The sequence below is a fragment of the Microtus pennsylvanicus genome, chromosome 6, assembly GCF_037038515.1.
Source record: "Microtus pennsylvanicus isolate mMicPen1 chromosome 6, mMicPen1.hap1, whole genome shotgun sequence".
NCBI lineage: Eukaryota > Metazoa > Chordata > Mammalia > Rodentia > Cricetidae > Microtus > Microtus pennsylvanicus.
Window position 1 is genome coordinate 47,585,534 of NC_134584.1, and position 21,580 is coordinate 47,607,113.

Sequence of the window (21,580 nt, forward strand, 5' to 3'; positions counted from 1 at the left end):
CAGCAGGAACTGATAGAGGTGGGAGTGGGAGAAATCTTATTCTGAGCATATTTTTATGTAGCTCAGTTTAGGTGATCTCAACATGTTCTCTTCTACAGTGAAAGTGTTGTGACTCGGGTCTGTCTTCTGAAGTGTGTGTGTGTGTGTGTGTGTGTGTGTGTGTGTGTGTGTGTGTGTAAATACAGAGAGAGTGTGTATGTATGTTCATGTGTTTGGGGATACATGTGCACACATGTCCATAGTGGTAAAACATCAGATTTGGGTATAGTTCCTCAGGGGCATCCACTTCGTTTTGAGACAGGGTCACTTTGTTAGTTCAGTGATAAGGCTAAACTTCTGTCCAACAATCCTCAGAGATCCCTGTCGCCATCCTCACCCCCAAGTACTGTGTTTGCAAGCATTCTACCACACCCTAAAACTATACTGTAGTTCTGGGGGGTTGAACATGGATCCTGATGCTTGGGCGGCAAGCACTTTTTGAGGGAACCATCTCCCTGACTTCTGGGGTTTGGTTGTGCTGAATACTTTGGTTGCTTGTACTCCTTTCATCTAACTTCTTTGACCTTCCATGTTCAAACTTGATTAAGTGCCATTGTTTTGACTAAATTTGGAGCATGCGATACTGTGACTCCCTGAGATTTTGAATTATAAAAGCCTTTGGAAGGTTTCAGGTAGATCCCTTCCCTCTCTGAGCGCAGTTATTGAAGTCTTGAATTATTGATGCCTTCATTGTCATCTTCCTATAGATCTTTCTTTTTCTCTAATTAGCTACTGTGCCTTATTAACAAATGAAAAATGCCACCATTTAATTGTGTTTGTGTGATTTGTGTAACAACCATTTCCAAGTTTTTCGGAAATTCTCAAGGTTGACTTTGTTGCTTTTTCCTGTTCTCATCAGTGGGGACACATATTTACATATGGTACATTTATTTCACATTTTAGTGAAATGCCATTTATGTAACACAGATGTAAAATTATCTCATATTTCCGAAGAGATAATCCCACTGTTCCCTCCTTGAGGACTCTGGGATATTTAGTTCCATCCTGCTTCAGCTGTGTATGGGGTGGGGAACAGTCACTTTGGCTTGTTCTCCTTGACCTCTGAGGGCAGAGATTCTTGTGGGAGAGGAGGGTGATGACAGGGGTTTTTCACAAGGTGATAGAGACTGGGCTCCGCACTGAGGAAGTCTGAAATGGCCAGTGGCATCATTTCCTGTCAGAAGGGTCATTGCAACTTTATTTCAGCCTTTTTCTTCTGCCTCTATGGTGCATATTTTTGCCCCTTGGGGAATCTGTGACCTTGAGAGCTTCTTGTACCAAGTTGACTGTACCCACCACTTTGCTGAGTGTTAGGGTCGTAGCTGAGAGATAAGGCCCGGGACAAGATGGTAATGCATTGACCAAGTTACAGCGTTGTGTTTTTCTGCACCAAGTGCCTAGACCCAGATGTCAGTGTAGTATTTTGTGATTTCTTTTCCCTCCCCAATAGGCTGAGTTCTTTCCCCCATTACTCCCACGTCTTTCGGCACTTTGGCTTTTTGTAGGTGACATCCTTGATGTTCTTTCTCCTCTGGTTCCTGCTGCTGTGCAACTTTACTGTGAAGAGCTTGGGAATGTCTTGGTGTTATGATGTTGAAGGCTACACTGGGAATTTATCCAAGGGTCTTTCTGGATAAGTAGAGGAAATTGTGAGGAGCCATCAGCAGGAGGCTTAGCTGACTGAGGGTAGCTGGGTGTGTCTGTGGGTAGGTGTTCCTTTTTGTCTAAGCTACAGGGCTCTCTGGTCACACATGAATGCTTGAGACGAAAGCATTAGAGCAGCGGTTCTCAACATGTGGGTTCCGACCCCTTTGGGGGTCGCATATCAGACATCTACATCACGCTTCATAATGCTAGCAAAATTACAGTTATCAAAGAGCGACAAAATAATTTATGTTTGGGGCTCACCACACCATGAGGAACTGTATTAAAGGGTTACAGTAGGAAGGTTGGAAACCACTGTATCAGAGGCTGATGTCAATTCTAAAGAGATACGGGAGGGGGAGGGCAGTGACCATGGGAGAATACACTCTAGAGCAAGGAAGACTGGGAATCTGCCTTGTTTCTTGGTTGCTCTTGAGTTGCACGGTGCGGGGCTATGTACAGTCTCATCTGTCTAAATCCTGCCTGCTGTGGGGCTGCTCAGCACATTCTGCGCCATGCTGCACAGAAATGCACATGGCAGATCATTTCTCCACTTGGGTATTTTCTCTGAACTTCATCTCCCTGTGGCTGTCTTTGCTCACAGGCCTGCTGCAAAGACAGATTTCTCTCTTTCTTTCTTGTGTGGTTTCCTGGCTGTGGGGAGTTTCTGCTATTTCAGCTGTTTCTTTTGGGGGTAGTCTCTAGGGGCTTGGAGAACAGGGGGAGCGGAGGTGGTCTAGAAGTACAGTAAGACCCTCATTAAGCGTGCGCGCGCACACACACACACACGCACGCACACACAGTTGAAGAGAAGGAGGGCCCAGGGAGCTGCTTTCATGCCTCAGTCGGCTTGTGTCAGTGTGGACCACCCTCAGCAGTACCTTGGAGCTGCAAGCCTGTGGCTGAAACCATGGGTGCTGGGGCCACCTGTCTGAATGGCAGGGAAGCAGTGCAGGAAGGGCTAGAGTCAGCAGCTGCTGATGACCACAACTTCGATACCCTTGCTGACTCACCTAAACTCCCAGATGGAACCATGTGTCAGAGGGCTGCAGAGCTTCAAAGGGGTGACCTGGACGGAGCAGTTGCAGTGGTACCTGGTCTGATGGGGGAGGGCCAGGCAACGAGAGCACAGATAAATGACACTTCCTAGTCACCTTGCTTGCTTTTTTTCCCCCAATATGTTAAACCTGTTCTCATGTCTGGGCCCTGTACTCCACACTCCCTTAGTCTGGAAATCTCACTTTCTGCAGAGCTGCCTTCCAACTCTTGTGTCTCTAGCAGGTGTCTCTATCCCTAACCCCATCAGAGCAATTACCTCTAACTCCCAGTGTTCAAATGTCCTCAGTCTGATCCCTTTTCTCCTCTTTGCTTTACAGTCAGTGTTACTCTGTAAAGAAAGTTAGGTTAGTGACCACATTATCCAGCAATGTTTGCAGCATAGGCAATGCTTGGTTAATGTATTAAATGAGCCAGGCACCTGCAAGCTTGGTCTATAAAAGTCTGGACAGTTAATAGTTTAAGTTTTGTGGGTTTTATCACTGCCACACTACTCAGACACACTTTCACACATTGAATGTGTAAGACGTAAGTGGATCCGTGGTCCATCAGCGTCTTAGTTGGTGCACAGCCGTGCTTTGCCGATGCCTGGAATGGCATTAGTGGTGACGGTCAAGGGTGGATGTTAATGGCTGTGGTGGTTTAAGATAGGTTGTACCGAGGCTCCTTAGGGATGAGAAGGATGGTTTAGCTTCTAGAGGAATGTGGAATGGGAGACCAAAGACCATAATGCTGGTGAGGTGGAAGCCTGGCTTCTGACATCCATGATGATATGCATGGATAATGAGGGCTGGGCTTCCCCACCTGGACCCATCAAATAGATGTGGCCTCATTGGTCAAAGCTGTGCTTCCCATGGTATGCGTTGAGGTTAGTTAATCTTTAAAGAAATACATGCCAGAGAAAACCATTGCTTAAAATCCTCATATAAGAAAAATGGAATTGATTTGGGTTCTTAAAATTATATTTAATCAGCTCATAATAATTGTATATCTGTTCACATTGCAGTATTGAAATGCATGTATATAGTGTATTAAAATCAGGTTAGAGCCAGTAGCAGAGCCATGACCTCAAACTAACATCACTTCTCTGTGTGGAAAGCATTGAGTTTCCTCTACTGGCTAATTAAAATATAAAATTAAATATATTGGTTACAAATAACATAAATGAGCATTAGAAATGATTCCACCCATCCATTGCATCCATTCACCACCCTCTGTCCCTTTTCGCGACATCCTCACCCCCTTCCTTCCTAGAGCATTAGATCTGTTGAAGAGCACACTCCAGTGTCTGCAGAGGTCTGCTCTCTGCTCCCAGGCAGATTTGAAGTTCAAACCTGCAACTTCTCTTAGCGTATCTTTTGATTTCAGCCTTCAGATATACACAAGTTTGGCACAGAATCCTCTCACCAGTGAGATGGGAGTGGGAAGGTAAAGTATAGACCCAGGGCATGGAAGACCAAGCTAGGTCGGAAGCTGAGTGTTAAGTGGCTCCGTGGCTCATTCACCTGAGTCTGTTTTCAGACTTCTGTCGAGGTCAGCGTGGCCACACTTTCCGAGGTAGGAACTGGTCTACACGGTAGCTTCTTTTTCAAAGGTCTTGTGCCCTGATATGTTTTTGTTTTTTTTTTTGGGTGGGGGGGAGTAAAGAGTTCGGACCCTTATTAGCTAAAATTGGGTGTGATTTTAACTAATAGGTCCAGATTTCCTCTGTGTGTGCACGTGAGGGGGAGAAAGCCCATGATAAACCCTCCCCACTTTGTAGCTGCTCCCAGCAGCCCCATTGGTCTTATTTAGACAGTTCTCCGGGTCCCTAGGGGCAGCTTGGAGGACTCCAGAGACTCTTGTCAGTAAACGCTTTTCTCTATTTATCACCCCGTACACGGCTCTGGTGAATACATTTTGTGGAGTCAAGAGCTTGTACCAAAAGCAAAAAAAAAACTTCTTTTCCTGGTCTGTTGGCACGTGGATGCCGACAACATTTCAATCCACCCTGTGCTCTTGTAGCCTTGAGGCTGACCTTCTTCCTGGCAGAGGGAGCCTTGGTCCTGCACAGAGCTCCACCTTCCAGGGGAAGAAACGTGTGTGGGAGAGTTTGCTTCCTGGTTGGCGAGCAAAGTAGAATTTCAAGGCTCAGTCAAATCTCACACATGCTCATAACCCAAATGAAGAGTAGAATATGAAGATCCATTTGGCTGGATTCATCTCCAGTGTCAGCCTTCTCCAAGAGAAGCTACTTCCTCTTTTCTCTTTCCCTGTTTTCTTTCTCGCACACATCCTCTTTGCTTCCTTTGTGTGACTTTCTGCCATTTGCTTTTTTTTTTTTTTTTTATGTTCTCCAGTTCAGGTGGCCTGACTGTCAGGGACTGGGAGTCCAGGTGGGGAAGGGTGACTTGGGGTTCAGCTCTCAGGGGCTACGAACCACACACAGGGAAGCTAGACACCGGCATTATTAAGCAGAGTTCTATCAAGCCCAGCGTTCAGAGCCTAGCTTTAGTAGAGGCAGGGCAGACACTTGGCACCGTGTGGGCCAGGTGCGCCAGGATGGGGATTTACCGTCATGGTGGGCCAGGTGCACCAGGATGGGGATTTACCGTCGTGGTGGGCCAGGTGCGCCAGGATGGGGATTTACCTTCAAGGTGGGCCAGGTGCGCCAGGATGGGGATTTACCGTCATGGTGGGCCAGGTGCTCAGCTGTGACTGAATTTCAGCAGCAAGAAAAGCCAGCCCAAGGTCCAGTAGTCCACAGACCTCAAGTTCTGGGAGGATAGGACAGGAAGAGTAGTAACTGTGAAGGAAAAAATATTTTCCTACTCCAGGAAACAGGGTAGACAGACAGCTGGGAATCTGGTCCGCTCGAAATTAGGCAGGGGGCCTACTATGTGCTAAGCTGTGGAGCTGCCGATTCCTCAAGGCCTTGGAATTTGCAAAACTATCTTAAATTTTAAAAAAATCATTTAAAAACTTGTTATTGTGAAATTTATTTGTAATTGTTTATTTCATAGTAAACATTTCCTAACTGTCTTGGTTTCCTTCCCTGTAGCTGTAATAAAATGCTATGGCAGAAGCACATAAGGGGCTAAGGGCTTGTTCTAATTTGTAGGGAAAGGTCGCAGTTCATCTTTTTTGCCGGAGAAGGCACTGGCTGACCCTTCAGGGTGCCCGGCACCATGCACCCGCAGTCAAGAAGCAAAACAGCTGTCCCTCCTTTCTGTTCAGTCCAGGACTCAGCCCAGGAAATGGTGCCACCACGGTGGGTGGGGCTTCTCACTGCAACTGAAGAAGTCTAGAGGATCAACTGTAGACGTGCCTAGAAAGTTCACCTGCCAGATAATTGTAGATCGCGTGTCACTGACAAAATTAGCCATCTCGACAGTCCATTCATTAAATCAGATAATAAATGTGTGTTGACATCACTTTCTTGTATTATTTTTGCTAAGAGAGAGGCTGGGTCTTTTTTGGTCCTCTCACAGACAACCAAGAGAGGAAGGAGAGGGACTCCGGGGGAACTCGCAAGCTCGGAACATTCAGGACATTTGCTGTGTTTTCTGAATTCCTCTTACTGATCATCGCCCTCCCCCCCAGTCCTTTCTTTCTCTCTCTTCTACTCTTCTATCACAGTCCCTGGTTATCTTCCTCCCCTGAAGAGGAAAGAAAGCTGATAAAGACAGTCCTCCTTGTCCTTCCCTCCCTTCAGTCCCCGAAGCGGCCCATTCACCATTACCATTTGCCACAGTTGTAGTGATTATCTTTCTCAGCCGTGTCTGTTTTAACCTGATGATACCCCTGGGCTCCTGGGAATTTGTGACACATGATTCTTAACTTGCACTTGGCCTTTTGGGTCAGAGTTCAGGCTTCAACTCTGCTGCTGACGTACCCCAAAAACCTGTTTTCTCTTAATGTGAAATTAAAAAATGAATATTTATGTATAGGTTTATTTAAAAAGTATAGGTGTTATTTTACAAGAGTTTCTATCTTTGCCCCCCCCCCACACACAAAAAAATATAAGTAAATACAACTCTTATAGTTTTTACTTTCGGTTTTGTGAATGTGATGGAAGAAAAGTCTCAAATTTGACAAAAGTAAAAAAGATGAGTCTGAGAAGGGGTAGGAAGAATGGGAAAGAGTCAGTATTTTATTGTCTTATTGTATTACACTCAGGTTTAATCTCGATCCATAAGAATTCCATGAGGAAATCTTTATTTTCTAGGTGGAATTAAAAATGGTTTGCATTTAGGCTGGAGAGGTGGCACAGTGTTAGGAGCACTTGCCCCTCTTCGAGAAGAGGACCTGACTTCAGTTCTTGTACCTGCAATAGGTGACCTGTCACTCCAGCTCCAGGAGATCCAGTGCCCTCTTCTGACCTCTGTGGGTACCTGCACATACGTACACACAGGGCACACTTATCTACATAAATGAAAATAAGAGAGTTCTTGAAAAATTGTTCCATTTCTAGATACTTGTTTCTGAGTACAGACCTCTCTCCCTTGCCACATTCCTGGTTCCTGCATGTTGGCAGCTTCTGAGGACCTGGCCCTGGCAAACCAGTTGATGGATAAAGAAAGATAGACATTTAGGGGAAACCCCAAGGAATAATGAAAATGAGCATGTCTTTAGATACTCCCGAGTTGCTGAGCGTGATCTGTCTGAGCAATTGTGAGTGAAGGCATTGAGTGATGCAGTATTGCTCTGACAGCCCAGTAAGGAGAATTAATTCATAAGTTGCCAGACCACAACTGTACTTAGAGCTCCGTAGTCCCAGTTCGTCTCAGTGCCTACTGTTTTGTGGTAGCAATTTTGTTCACGAACATTATCCTTTCTGTTTTATATCATTAGTCCTTAGCTGTTGTCTATCTATAATGAGCATTTGGGTCATTTTTTAGAACAACTTTGGATTGCTAGAATGTGGATAATTAGAAAATTACAGGGACTCACTTAAGTTAGTCATAAGAGCAACAGCGTGCTGGGTACGTTGAAGCTTCAAGAGGCAAAGAACCCAAGGAAGCACAGTCGATACTAAATGGGTCAGGCCTCGACATTTGGGTTCTGGTCTGGATTCATGTACCAACTGTCTTTGTATCTTCCTGGGCCTTGGACTTCCAGTAATATCAGGAAATTGGATTAAATACATTTTTTTCTGCTCTACACTGCTAACGTATTGTGATTCTTGAACACTGTGCTACGGGAGCCATCTGATAGGCCACCACCTAGGGTTTAGCTGGATCATTTGTACTTGGTGACACCAGGATTTCAGCATCGGGTGTTCTCTTGTGAGTATTCTCTGTTGGCTCCCCAGATTCTTCTGTTTTTACCATGATAGCCCCGGTCAGGGAGATGGATTGGAACACTAAAATGAACGGAGCTTTGGAGTCAGGGATATTGGTCTTGATCCATGAGGTTATGTCCTATGGAGCTGAAGATGTTGAATCCTTGCATCTCTCCTTCCTCATTCAGTAAGTTAGGAATATTAAAAAAACCTAATGCTGAGAAAAGAGGAAGCAGGCATATAATGTCAGCTCTGTGGGACCATGTGATACTTTTCCATTCTGGTTTATACTGAAGGAAAATAACCCGGGGGAAGTGTTTTCTCTTCCTGCTTATTAACCAGGGTCAGACTCTTTAGTTACATCGCTGGTGGGGACAGGATGGTATCAAGGGAGTTTAATGACTTCAGATAAGTAAACAACTGCAGGCATAGATTAGATTCCTAAATAAAGGTCAGGGAAACATCTGGAATATTAAAGCGACAGGAAACGGGAGATCCATATATGCAAAGTCGAGTTGTACAGGTCCCTTGTTTTCCCCTGTGTCATTGTTCCTAAACCAAACGCTAAGCACCAATTAATATTCTGAAAAGTGCATGGGTAAATGCCACATTTTGAGGCTGTCAGATGCTGTTAGCTCTGTTTTTCACATCTTTCAGTGATTGAACTCGCGGCTTAACGTACACGTCATACTCAGTTGCAATTAAATGCCCGCTGCACAGCACCCTTCCTTGGGCAGGGACTATGCGCTCTTGCTGGTGGTGGATGTGTGTGTGTGTGTGTGTGTGTGTGTGTGTGTGTGTGTGTGTGTGTGTGTGGAGATACTCATGGGCTAAGGAGTTGACCTCCTTGAAGTTGAGTTGGCAGGCAAATGAGAGACCGTTATCAAACTGCTAGTTTACATATCTCACTCAGAAGGGAGGGAAGGAAATAATCCATAGGCTTAAGCAGGGAACCTGCTCAGAGCTCTGTTTAGGCCATTGTGGTTTGATCTAACAATGCATTTTATGGCGTGTCAGAAACTTACTTCATATTGTTAATTGAAGTTTGTGATCCCAGGAAGTAATTATGAAATCAGAGATGGAAGCCAGGCATGGGGGGGGGGTACATGCCTATAATTCCAGTATTTTTGGAAGATGAGACAGGTGAATCTCCAATTTCTGGATTTTGCCCACCCCCACCTGATATCAAAAATAGAAAACGATATTGGTATCTGGTACACTTTGCAGTTTAAATCTATTCTGTCGAAGAGTTTTGTTTTTTATTTTTTCAGTGTGGCCTTTCATTGAGAAAGTGATCTCAATAAATAGTAAAATCGTTCGAATGAGTTAGTATTTGGGGAATTGTTGACTTATTAGACCTTGTAAACATAATTTTGCTGATTCTATTTTTTTCCTACCATTTTCATTTTCCTTTCAAAAGTTCTTTTAAGACGAGTTGTAGCATAGGCTGGCTTCAAATGCTATGTCGCAGTGGCTGGCCTTCCACTCCGATTCTCCTGGCTCCCCCTGAGTGCTGGGGTTACAGGCCTGTGTCACTGTCCCCCATTGTCTTAGCAAGTGTTCTGTTGCTGTGAGGAGACACCTTGACCATGGCAGCTCTTAAAAGGAAAACATTTAACTGGGTGACTCACAGTTTCAGAGGTTCAGTCTATTAGCATCATGGCAGGGAGCATGGTGGTATGTAGGCGGATATGGTGCTGGCTATGTCTTGATCAGAAGGCAACAAAGTGTCTGAGACGCTGGGTGGTATCTTGAGCATAGAAACTTCAAAGCCTGCCCCCTCGGTGACGCACTTCCTCCAATAGGGCCACACCCCCTCCAACAAAGCCACACCTCCTAATAGTGCCACTTTTTATATCCTTATAGGGGACAGTTACATTCAAACTACCACACCCAGCTTGTTCTCAAAGGTTTTAAGGTGACATACCACAGCACATAACTTTGTGGGGGAAATAATTCAAAACTGAAGACAGACAAGAAGAAAGCAAGCATAGAGCAAGAGAACCCAACAGCGACATCTTGACATACAGCTCCGCTAAGTCTTTGTTGTTGGGTCTACCCTGTGGCTGGCAGGATAAATCGATAATTTAGTGGCATTTCTGGACTCAGCCATGACAGTTATCCTAAATCCAAGAATGACTCCAAGCACTGACAGTGGTGTGGCGGGGGGGTGGGGGAGGGGGAAGTGTGGGAGTATGAAAGAGAGAATGTGTGGGTTTGTGTGTGTCTGTGTGTATGTATTTGTGTATGTGAATGTATATGTGAGTATGTGAGAAAGCATGTATGTGTGTTTATGTATGCATTTGTGTGTATGTGTGCATATGTGAGTGTGTATGCGATTGTATATGTGTATGAGAGAAAGCATGTATATCTATATGTATGTGCTTGTGTATGTGTGTGTGGATGTTTATGTGTGTGTGTGTGTGTGAGAGAGAGAGAGAGAAAGAGAGAGAGAGAGAGAGAGAGAGAGAGAGAGAGAGAGAGAGAGAGAGAGAGAAAGAGAGAAGGGTGTGTGTGTAAAGACAGAAATCTCCACAAACTAAAAATTCTACTTTGGAGGATAAAGTGAAGTCTTTCTGCATAAAGTTTTGATTGGAGATGGGACACATTCCACTTCCTGGTTAGGAGTGAGGGACTTTGCCACAGGTGTCTAGAGAAGCTTGGCTAGGTATATAGTTCCCAGGAGAAAGCCCACCCACCACCCAGCAGCAGCAACACTGATTCTAGTGCTGACATCCAAAACATCTTCATAGTGTTTCCCTCTTAGCCTTGACAGCAGCCCCTAGTGAGTCTGTGTTGTTTACTGATTGCTTGCTTACACCTGTGCCTAGCACTCAGCCTGCCATACTGCTGCCTGATAAACTGGGCACAGCTATGCACACCTATATTAATCCTCAGGAAGCCAAGGCAGGTTGGTCTTGAACTTGAGACTACCGGGGAATAGAGACTGTTTCAAATAAGAAAACAACAACAAAACAGCTTAGTAAATGCTCATAAATGGAGCTGAGCATTGACTAGGGCCCAGGGATATGCACCCCTTACTTGTCCACGATGGGTCTGAGCAGCCAGATTTGTAGGACTGTTGCATAAAGCATCATTTCACGGAAGCCTGTCTTCTGGGGGATGTAATCCGGAATGATTGTCAGCAAAATCAATTAACAGACCCAATACAGAATGGTCAGGACTGCCACTCTCTTGGTGGCCTGACCGGTCAATATTTAGATATTAGGATGCAGTAAGGGGACATAGCATATTCTTTAGGCAGTGCCAAGAATGAGAAGTATTTTTTTTTATGTATTCTTGGATAGTGCGGAACAGATGTAAGATCCCTGAGAGATGTGGCTCTGAAGGGCAGCTGAGTAAGGGACCAGCCCTTGTTGGCCAGCTAAGAGAAGGATCGTCTGAACTGCGCCTGGGAAGGCAGCCAGACAGTGAGCACCGATATTTTAGGTCATGGATTGCTTGGATGTGCTCGTCCCTTTCATGTATCATCCCTCTGTCCTCACCACCTCTGAGATCTTCTCTTCAGACAGAATAGCTTGCCTGGGAGGTGGCCTTTCTGTCCCTGAGCATTTGGGAGGGGTTCAAGATTCGTCCTAAAAGAGATAGCATAGCGACGACACACACAGGACAAGGAAATGTGACTTCTCATATATCAGGCACCCCAGGCTCCAGCATGGAGGCGTGTGACCTGGGATAACTGTAGAGGAATTTAAACCAAACTCTCACTTCAGCTGTCCTGGGTAAAGTCATAGCAGGTTTAATTTGCATGTACAAACTTCACAGAGAGAATGGGAGAGGTGCCTGTAAAACAGAAAGTAACTCCAGCACACACGAATGGGCACTTTCTATCTTCTGGGTGTCCAGTACTGTCACGTGTGAAATCTGTCAGTGCTCACGCCCAGCTGAGAAGGTAAGTGTGAGCATTAGTAATGTTCTGAGGTGAAGAGTAGGTGCATTAAGGGTTAAATACCTTAATGGGGGACACCTAAGTGCCAGCTCCCGTGGGATCGTCCAGCCACTGTGGAATTAAGGTGAATCCTGTAACGACTGTCTGAGCCACAGAAGGCTATCCTACCAGGTTTTAAAATATTGATTGTAGACTTTGTCTTAACAATAAAATCTAATTCTAAAACACAGTAAAGTCATTCCAAGTTTCCTGTTGGATTCTTTATTGGGTGGTAAGGAAAAGAAAAAGCAAGTATAGAGTTATCAGCAAGATCGATACAGCTTCATAACTCAGGTGGTTTTGATTTTTGGTTCTTAGACTACTTAATACCAAGAATCGGAATAACTAAGTAACATTTTCATGTTAGCTTTTACTTCACTAGTCATTCCTCACTAAAAGGACTTCAGTGTCGGGTTCTATTATGAATGCAGATGACATTGGTGATCCCTTTGAACTCGTGAACTTCAGCCTCGGGGCACATGCATTCTGGATGTGTCGTTAAAATGCATGTGTGTCACGTCTTGGGAATGCGTGCGGAATTACAGGAAAGAGAGATGACACCGGGAGACATTGGATTGATGGACACGAGCGAATACGCCAGGAGGGATACAGTTAAAAGGTCGCGTAATTCATTATTTAGGGATCCCCTTCCAGAGATAGCCCTGTTCAAAAATTAGCATACTAGTTTAGTATATATAAAAGACTCTTTTAAAGGATGCCATTTGATATAACCTAAGGCTCTTCCCATACGTGAAGAGCTCAATTTTGTCAAAGTACTGGAGACTCGTAGAATTTCACGTTGATTACATTTAATGTAATTTCTTATATTTTTCAGCAATAAAGGCTCTTTATTGCTGTGTTCTTTATGGCATGTGTTATCTGTTTTACTATTGTTATATTTTGACTAAATACCCCTATGTAACAGACATTAGCAACTCATTTATTCCTACTAAAAATCTTCCTTCCTCCTTCATTCTTTCTTTTCTTCCTCCCTCCCTCCCTTCCTTTCTTTTTTCTCCCTTCCTCCTTTCTTCCATCCTTCCTTCTTTCTTCCTTTCTTCCTCGAACGCTATTGTAGGCATCAAGCCGCAGAAGAAACAGACGTAAAATTTCTTGTTACTCACACCAATGCCGAGGAAGAATGACCCAAAACAAAAAGATCTCATATGGGACATGACAGTAGATGCTATGAAGAAAGGAATCGAGTGAGGAGTATGGTCGTCTCCATAGTTAGTTAGCACTGGAGCTCCCAGAGAGACTCATTTGAACAGAGTCCTGGAAAAGTGGAGCAGACAGGCTAGCTAAGGGTGTCTCCCAGGAAGGAGAAAAACACGGGAAGATGTCCAGAGTCATCGCAGTTCTGCAGCAAAAGGTGTGGGTGAGAGCAGTGGAGAGTGTTGGTTGGGGTCAGCAGGTGGGAGGTCCTAGCAGGCCAGTGTGTCAGCACCAAGTTCGTTCTGGCTGAAGGAGAAACCAAGAAAGGCTCCTCCAGCAGACCAGCTGGGGAATCTGGCATATGCTTGAAAACCTGTTACTGGTGACTGTCCCGAGATTAGTGAGCAGGCAGGTTGTTGGAAGAGGTCGCCAGGGACAAGGTGGATAGTGGGACAGATGAAGTGAGTGGGTTTGGAGGTGTATTTTGAAGGATGAGTTAGCAGGCACGCTGTTGGAATGTGGGATGAGAAAGAGAAGTTAGTACTGACCGTAAGCTTTGCGTCCCAAATAGTGAGAATAAGTGAGTTTGGTTCTTTACTGTCTGAGCTTGTCTCCTTCTCCTCATGAGATCCCTGTAAATGCTCAGAGACCGTGAGTGGGAGGATTGGCGTGCCTGGTGGGGCAGTGTCTGAAGATCAAGCAGGAGAGAGTAAATAAGCTGGAAGCTTGGTGTTTGTGGATGGTTACCTTGTGAACTAGAGAGGTAGGTAGGTGGCACCAGGCTGGGGGGCGGGACTTCAGCAGAGGAGGATATACCCATGGTCCTTGTCTGCAGATGGTCCAAGTGATGGAGAAGGCTCTCATAAAGACCTTGTGTTCATCTTGTATTCATCTTTGAAGACACAAGTCACATGTAACCGTGATGGATTTTATTTTCCTCGGCCTTTTGTCCGACGGTAAACAAGGGGACAGTTACGGGACACACAGATGATTGTCAGCAGTCCCAGGATCAGTCATTTTGTGAATTCCGGTCACATCCAGACGAGGTTTCTCTTGGTCATGCACCTTTGGTTCCCTAAGACACTTTTGTGTTTCCCCGAACAGGCTTTGAAGGAGAGGAATGGTCCATCTTCGACATGTGGTGGCATGATGCACCTCTTTCTGAATTATAAATTTAGTTATATGCAAATGGACCCTTTCCTGGTATGCCCTAAACATACTGGGAGAACAGCTTTGTTAAAACCAAGGTAGGGATTTTTGAGAAAGTCCAGTCCCCAGAAATCCCTATTTGCTATTGATGGATAAAGGAAAACCGTATCTTCTGATGACAACTTCCATGACAAAGGTGCTCCTGGCTAGCAGCACGCTAGATGACACAGGACGCGCTTGGGCTCTGAGCAGCCTGAAGTCGCTGGGGGAGGGACCCCGGAAATGCTTGACTGAGCAGAGCAAACCCATGCTTCTGTGACCATGAGCCACAGTGAGAGTTCCAGGACATCCTCTGGTTAAACTTGCAGAGCGCCGACTTTGGGGTATGGAAAAGTTGGAAAACATTAAATGGAGATCTGTTAAACGGCAATGTTCTAGGTGACAGATTTGATATGTACCGTCAGCTCTAGGGTGTGATGAAGTGTTTTTTAAAGGATCGTGAGTGTTGGGATCCCAGCAAAAAATGGAAAATGAAGTGCCAGGCCGCAGCGGCCATTTTAAGAAGCTTTGATTAATTGTTATAGAAAGACTAAAGGCACTGACAGTGCAGAGAATTTGGAAGAATGATAGGTTTAGAGAGAGCCCTATGGGGAGTATGAATTGGTAGAGGAGGGAAGTGGTTTCTGGGAGCGTTGCCCTCTTTATAGGTTTTTCTCCTGTTTTTGAGACATTTTCAGCCCTCACTGTTCACTGCCTCAATTTTCCCGGGTTTAAAATAGTAGTCTTCTCTTGAGGCTGTGATTCTGATGAAAAACCCCGGCCTATGCACTTCATTTCTGTAATGGGAAAAGGAGCTTGTTCTCTCTCTCTCTCTCTCTCTCTCTCTCTCTCTCTCTCTCTCTCTCTCTCTTTCTCTTGCACACACTTTAATTTCCTTCTCTTCCCTCCACACCTCCACAGATGTCCCATGTCATTTGTGGCTGTTGAAAATATCTAAGGAGATCACAGTATTCCTACTTAGGAAAGACCTCTTTTTCCCCCTCTGTCTTCTACTTGTTTTCTACCCTCTGTTGTTTTGTGATAAAACACTCATCCCCAGAGTAATTAACTGTAATTCTGCAAGGGAATGAGAAACGGGTAGCAGAAGCTGACGGACCTTAAACAATAAATATTTGTGTTTTATGCAGCTGCCACTAGTAATTAAGAGAAAATAGCTAAGCAGAGTGGACCTGAACCCGTTGGATGGCTTGAGGGCGGGCGGCCTCTCATTCTCGGTACATTTACTAGCAGGAGCCGGCATGGGAACATGTTGCTGAATGTCTATGGTACACTGCCACCTTGTGGCTGCAATTTTCCTAGCCACGGAAAAGAGCAACTTACTATTAAGTCTGCATATAAAAGAGCCTTATTTTGTAGTTTTCCTGGCTTTTCCATTTGACCTTAATTCAAAAGATTGGAGATGCTGTATAAGAATATATAGATTATAGAAGAGATGAGTTTAAGAGGTTATCTATGTTCTTAGAAGAGGCATGCTAAAGTATTGATTGGGTCTTCAGACACTGTGAGGGGGGTAGGGGTGCATATGCTTGTGTGTACTGGGGAAGGGAGTGAAAGCCAAATGGGGAAAGGATATCATTTGTGCCCTGGTACACAGACTGAGGATGTTCGTTCTCCCACTGAATTCATTCTGTACTTACATAGTCACGTTTTCTCCCGAAAATTTTCAATGTAAAACAACAACAACAACAACAATAATAGTAATAAGCAGTTTAAAAAAGACACATGGGTAAGGATATACTTGGTACCAACAATAGGGAACAATAGGGCCCCAATATTCTCTGAGTGGTCTGATGGAGCGGCTGCATCCGGACTACAGATGGGGCACTGCATCAGTCGCTCCGGAGTAAGATTTAAGGACAAAATGTCTAAGGCTAGACAGGAATCTCTCCTCGGAGGCCCCTTAAGTGGACACATAATGTCATGAACAGCACCTGGGCCGACACCTTCAGATGACTGCAGCTCCTCCTTTGAAAGGACTGTTTCTGAGAAGTGCCCCCTGGGGTCCCGTCCCCTCCTGATGTGAACCCGGAGTGGGTGGGCTGCTCGTTCTTCGGGTCCTCTCACTAAAATACCAGCAGGCAATGAAATACGGCAAGTGTCTGGGAGATAGAGATGGTTCTTAATAGAAGTGCTCCGAGTCCTTTGCGTGCTGCTGACGAACACAGTCGAGGTTGGGGGAAAGCTCGCATCTCGTGGAGCTGAACCAATGAAGGTTCAGTCTCAACTGTGTGGGGAGGGGGTACCTACCAGCAGACACTGTTTTCTTTATGCAGCGATTTTGAATGTGCCATAGCACACGGTCAGACAGATGGATGACTTAGCCTTTGACATGCTTCCTCCTATAAGAACATCTATAATAGTCTTAAAAACAAACCAGATAATGACACCCAAGTGCCAATCTTTTCCCACGAAAACCAAATGGATTGTGGTGATACCTCCCTTAAAATGGCATTTAGCTGTGCTGTCCAAGTTTATCCTGCTTTTCCAACTGTATGAAATTTACCCTTTTGTGTGACAACGGGAATTTTCTGTACACATTTTGGGGGCTCTTAATAGTGATAAGGACACATGTGTGTGCATAGAAATATTTTTGTCCTTTATAACTGTCATAGAAGACACACAGGTATTGCTCCTTGCATGTGAACATTTAGAAGGCATTGCTCTCCTAAGGTCTTGAAGGTGTTCTCGTGAAAGTGGAGCAGATCTTGACATGACTGTTTTAACCCAGGGGACCCTTCTTTAGAAAGCTGTCTCTTGAAGTGACTTCGGCTTCTCTGATTCTTGTGACAGGCTTTCTTTTTTGAAGAGCTATAGAGTGGTATAAGGATTATTGATTTCCATTAAGGGCTTAGAAATGCCTCTTCTGTGTGTGTATGTGTGTGAGCAATATATGAAATTTATCTGTTTTTATATAGCAATGTTTCATATGGGGTCCACAGAAGTACGTATTTTATATAGGGGTCCAGAATACATGTGCATACATGTATAATTCAGTCATGAAATTATACCTTCCTATTTGCAGTGTGTGTGTGTGTGTGTGTGTGTGTGTATGCCAGAGGTTAACCTCAGGAATCACTCTCCAGGTATTGGCCCAGAGCTCTCCAGTTGGGATAGGTTAGCTTGCCAGCAAGCCCAAAAACCAATCTCACCCATCCAGGGCTGAAATTACAAGCATGTGCCACAATGTCAGGCTTTTTTTGTTTTTTTTAAAAAAGGTATTCTGGGGAACAAACTTGGCTCTTCATGTTTTCATAGTAAACACTTTTCTGACTGAGCCATTTTTCCAGCCCATGTTGGAATTTGATGATAATTATTTAGCTGCATTAAAAATTGCGGTCATAATCTATTCAACTTAATCTCATGACCTACTCATGTGCTGTGACCTTCCTTCAAAATCTGGTACTGTGCTTTTGCTGTGAGCAATACTGACTCTGAGAAGGAAGGCACAAGAACGAAATCTAGAACTTCCCAAACTAGGAAAATTAAGAACGGGGTTGGATGGAGTGTGTTTAGAAAAGGAGGCGCAAAGAGGAGAGCCTGAGACCCCGTTGTGTTGAGTGTCCCTGGAAATGATGTCATTGTCCTGTCTCTCCAGCTCGACCACATACTATCTCCGCCACCCATGCCGTTTCGGAAATGCAGCAACCCAGACGTGGCTTGTGGCCTTGGAAAGTCGCTGAAGTATAAGAGACAGCTGAGTGCTGACGGGAAGCAGCTGCGGCGAGGGAGCCTGGGAGGAGCCCTCACGGGTGAGTCCAGGTGACGTGGGTCAGCCGAGGAGTTGTGCTGCTCTTGCGGGATGCTGAAAGCCTGCCTGCAAACCCTTTAGTCCAGAAAGCAGTTTAAATGAAGAACTTGAGTAGTAAACGTTTGTGGAATACAGTTTATATACAATGACCTGGTCATATTTTTCATGTATACAAATGCATTTAGTGAAATTTGTATTTTAGTGTTACTACCAGCATGATCAAATATAAAATGTTTTTATGCCCAGTATTGGTGCAGACACACACACACACACACACACACACACACACACACACACACACACGTTGTCCCAAGGATACTGTGGATTAGCTAATGTAGATGAGGTTTATCCTAAGTGTTTTGTGTTCCGCGGGCCACACGGTCTGTGTGCCGTGTCCACTTTCTGTTGCTCAGCACACCTGTATGATACAATATGTATGTATTATTGTATCAATAGTAAGTGTTCATAAGGAGCTGACAGGATGCTCAGATCCAGCCACTGTATACTCCCACCAGCAGTGGGAGAGCAGAGTGATTTGTGCGCATCCTCAGCAGCCTGTGGTCTGGCCAGTCTTTGTGAATTTAGTCTTTCCATGGTCCTATGATACTGTAGTTTTCTTTTGTATTTTCTGTTAGCTTCCTATCACTCTAACTGGTGTCTGAGATAATTGAATTATAAAAAGAGGTTTTTTTGGCTTCATTGCAAATCTACGCATTATAATGGAAACACACAGTGGAATGAGATTGATCAGTAAAGAGAGAAAGATAAGGGAACTGGCTTCCATAAGCCACTTTAAGAGCATGGCCCCGATGACCTGAAGACCTGCAGCTGGACTCCAGCTCTTCCAGTTCACCGTTTCCCAGTAGCACCATATTGGGTCCAGTCTTGGGTCCTTCAACACTTTGGTCTTTAGAAATCACAGTTGGCACTCACTATAGCATGTAAGAAACACAGAGCATGTTCTGTTGAGTGCTTTTCTATCTTCATTTGTAAGATAGCTATCAAACCTCTCCCCCTGTGTTTAACACAGACTTGCAGGTGAGTAATCTAACTGTTCCAGTCAGGCATAGAAGCAGATACTGCATGTTGCTTCTGAGGGAGCTATGGATGCTACCGTCTGTGAGGGAGTGAGGGTGAGAGCCTGGGAAGTGGGGTTTGCAGGGAGAACAGTTGGCGGGCAAGACAGACAAAATAACTGTTCTTTTGTAACACCATTGGCCACTGATTGGCAGCAATTCCATTTTTAAAGTGAAGGTAGGGGGGGATCTAGAATGTTCCTAACAGGAACGCTGCGTGCTGGAGGTTAGAAATTTGACAGTTACCCTGATCTAGCCATTCTGTATGACGAGTATGCATTGAAAATGATACCAGGGCTGGAGCGCGGCCCAGTGATAAGATGCTTGCCCAAGCATTCATGGGCGCTAGGTTTGAACCCAGTACCACCAAAAGAAAGAAAGATAAAGATGAAAATGAAACAAAGAAAAGAATATTGTAGTCTGTGAGTCTGTATATTTATCTGTTCATTGAACATAAAAATATGTATTAGAGATAAATAAAGTGGAGATGAAAATGTTCCATCTAAAACTGAAGTTTTCTCAAATATAAAAAACCCCAAGCCGGGCGGTGGTGGCGCACGCCTTTAATCCCAGCACTCGGGAGGCAGAGGCAGGCGGATCTCTGTGAGTTCGAGACCAGCCTGGTCTACAAGAGCTAGTTCCAGGACAGGCTCCAAAACCACAGAGAAACCCTGTCTCGAAAAACCAAAAAAAAAAAAAAAAAAAAAAAAAAAAAACCCAAAATAACCTCTATGTATATTTATATTTTGTATAAATATATTAATTATAATAAATACTTTTTTATTTATAACTTTTATTCTAGCTTGGAAAAAAAAGCCAAGTAAGGATAAGTTAAAGCATACCCTAGAAATGACTCACGTTTAATCTTTCATGATGAACTCAACTTTAACACATTACAGATTAGGTATTTTTCTGTTTCATTTTAGTGATCTTTTCTTCTAAACATAAATATTTTGAAGAAACATCATTAGTTTTAAACCCTGAAGGAAGTTTTGTCTACATAGGATAGTTTTGCCTGCCGATTCATAAATGATCTGGAAAATACTTCGAATTATGTTCTTTTTCTTTTAGAATTATGGGCTTTGACTTCCTGGTAATGGAATTTCTGAGGAAAGGAAATATTGCTGCCACATACATGGTCAGGAGAGCTGGGGCAGTTCGCCCCGAGAGTCACACTGCTGGGATGGAGGGAGGGTGATCAGGCCCAGGGAAGAAGAGAAAGGAAAAAAGAAAAGACTGCAGAGCTAGTGAGATGGCTCAGTCAGTTAAGTGCCCCTGTGTGAGCATGAGGTACTTCACCCGTGTGGAAGAAGTATTCATCTTTATTCCCAGCACCGAGCAAGAGAAAAGGACGGTCCCGGGCTTGCTGCCAACTTGTCTGGTCAAACTGGTGAACTTCAGGTTCAGTGAGAGTCCTCGTCTCAAAGTAGGATGGAGAGCAAAGCAGAAGACGCTGCTGTCGACCTCTGACCCCTTACATGTAGATGTGTGAGCATATCTACGTGACACATGTGTATCACTCTCTCACACACACACACAACTAAACTCTGCATGCATCGTAGTACATGAATGTCATAAAAGCCCTGGGAGGCAAAGGCAAGAAGGTTCTGAGTTCGAGGCCAGTCTGGGCTACGTATGGAGACCCTGTCTCAAAACCAGTGCTTTCAGTAGACTTCTGTTGATTCTTCCCTGCTGCGTGTGAGGACCGTTCTTGCTTTCCCTCACAGAGGCAGATCACCTTCGTAAGTCGTCCGGGCTCAGTCTCACCTTGGTTGAACCCTTACCTGATGGGAAGGGAAGTGAAATCCTGATGGTTAAGATTCACCCCGTTTAGTCATTTTAATTAGAAAGTTTATTTCAGTTGAATAGTTTTTGACAGCTGGGTAGTAATTAGTCTCACCTTTGTGTTTCCCAAGTAGTTTATTAAAAGCTTCGAAACGATTCAAAATCTTGCAGCAGTACGACGTGGAGCATGGAACTTGGCCTTTAGCTTTTTGAGAATGGGTAATCGCACCTGGTTCCTGTTTCTTATTCTTAGCGGCTCTATCGAGTCTATCCTCATATAGTTCGGATGCTGTACAGCTATTCTGGGAGCTTAAATCTTAGGTGAGATCATTAAAAAAACAAACAAACAAAAAAACCAAAAATCCCACCATTTAGTCATCCTTAGAAGATCCTTAACCGTTGAACAGAAGCCTATTTTGGAAAATAGGTCCTTGAAAGTTGGGATTTTGGGGGTGGGAGAAAGTGCTGGTAACTGGTCCTTACCTAAGATAGCTTAGGTAAGGGTTTATTAAGGAAACATGTTTGAAGCACGTAGCCTAGCAACAGGCAGCTGTGAATAACCGAACTAGGGCTTTGGAGTTGGTGCAAGAAGGTAAACTCGCTAAGGTCAGCTTGATGCTCTCATTGATTCGATTTTTGCTTTTTAAAATCTTTTT

The 21,580-nt window shown here is 44.4% G+C and overlaps 1 protein-coding gene across 4 annotated transcripts in view; it reads left to right on the plus strand.

The window, feature by feature from the left end:
* Positions 1 to 21,580, plus strand: part of Mast4 (microtubule associated serine/threonine kinase family member 4) — a 582,086-nt gene that overhangs the window by 146,618 nt on the left and 413,888 nt on the right. For all 4 annotated transcript variants that reach the window (XM_075976161.1, XM_075976162.1, XM_075976163.1 and 1 more), the window contains exon 2: positions 17,911 to 18,064. In XM_075976161.1, the coding sequence (XP_075832276.1) occupies positions 17,911 to 18,064 (154 nt within the window). The remainder of the gene's footprint in view (positions 1 to 17,910; positions 18,065 to 21,580) is intronic.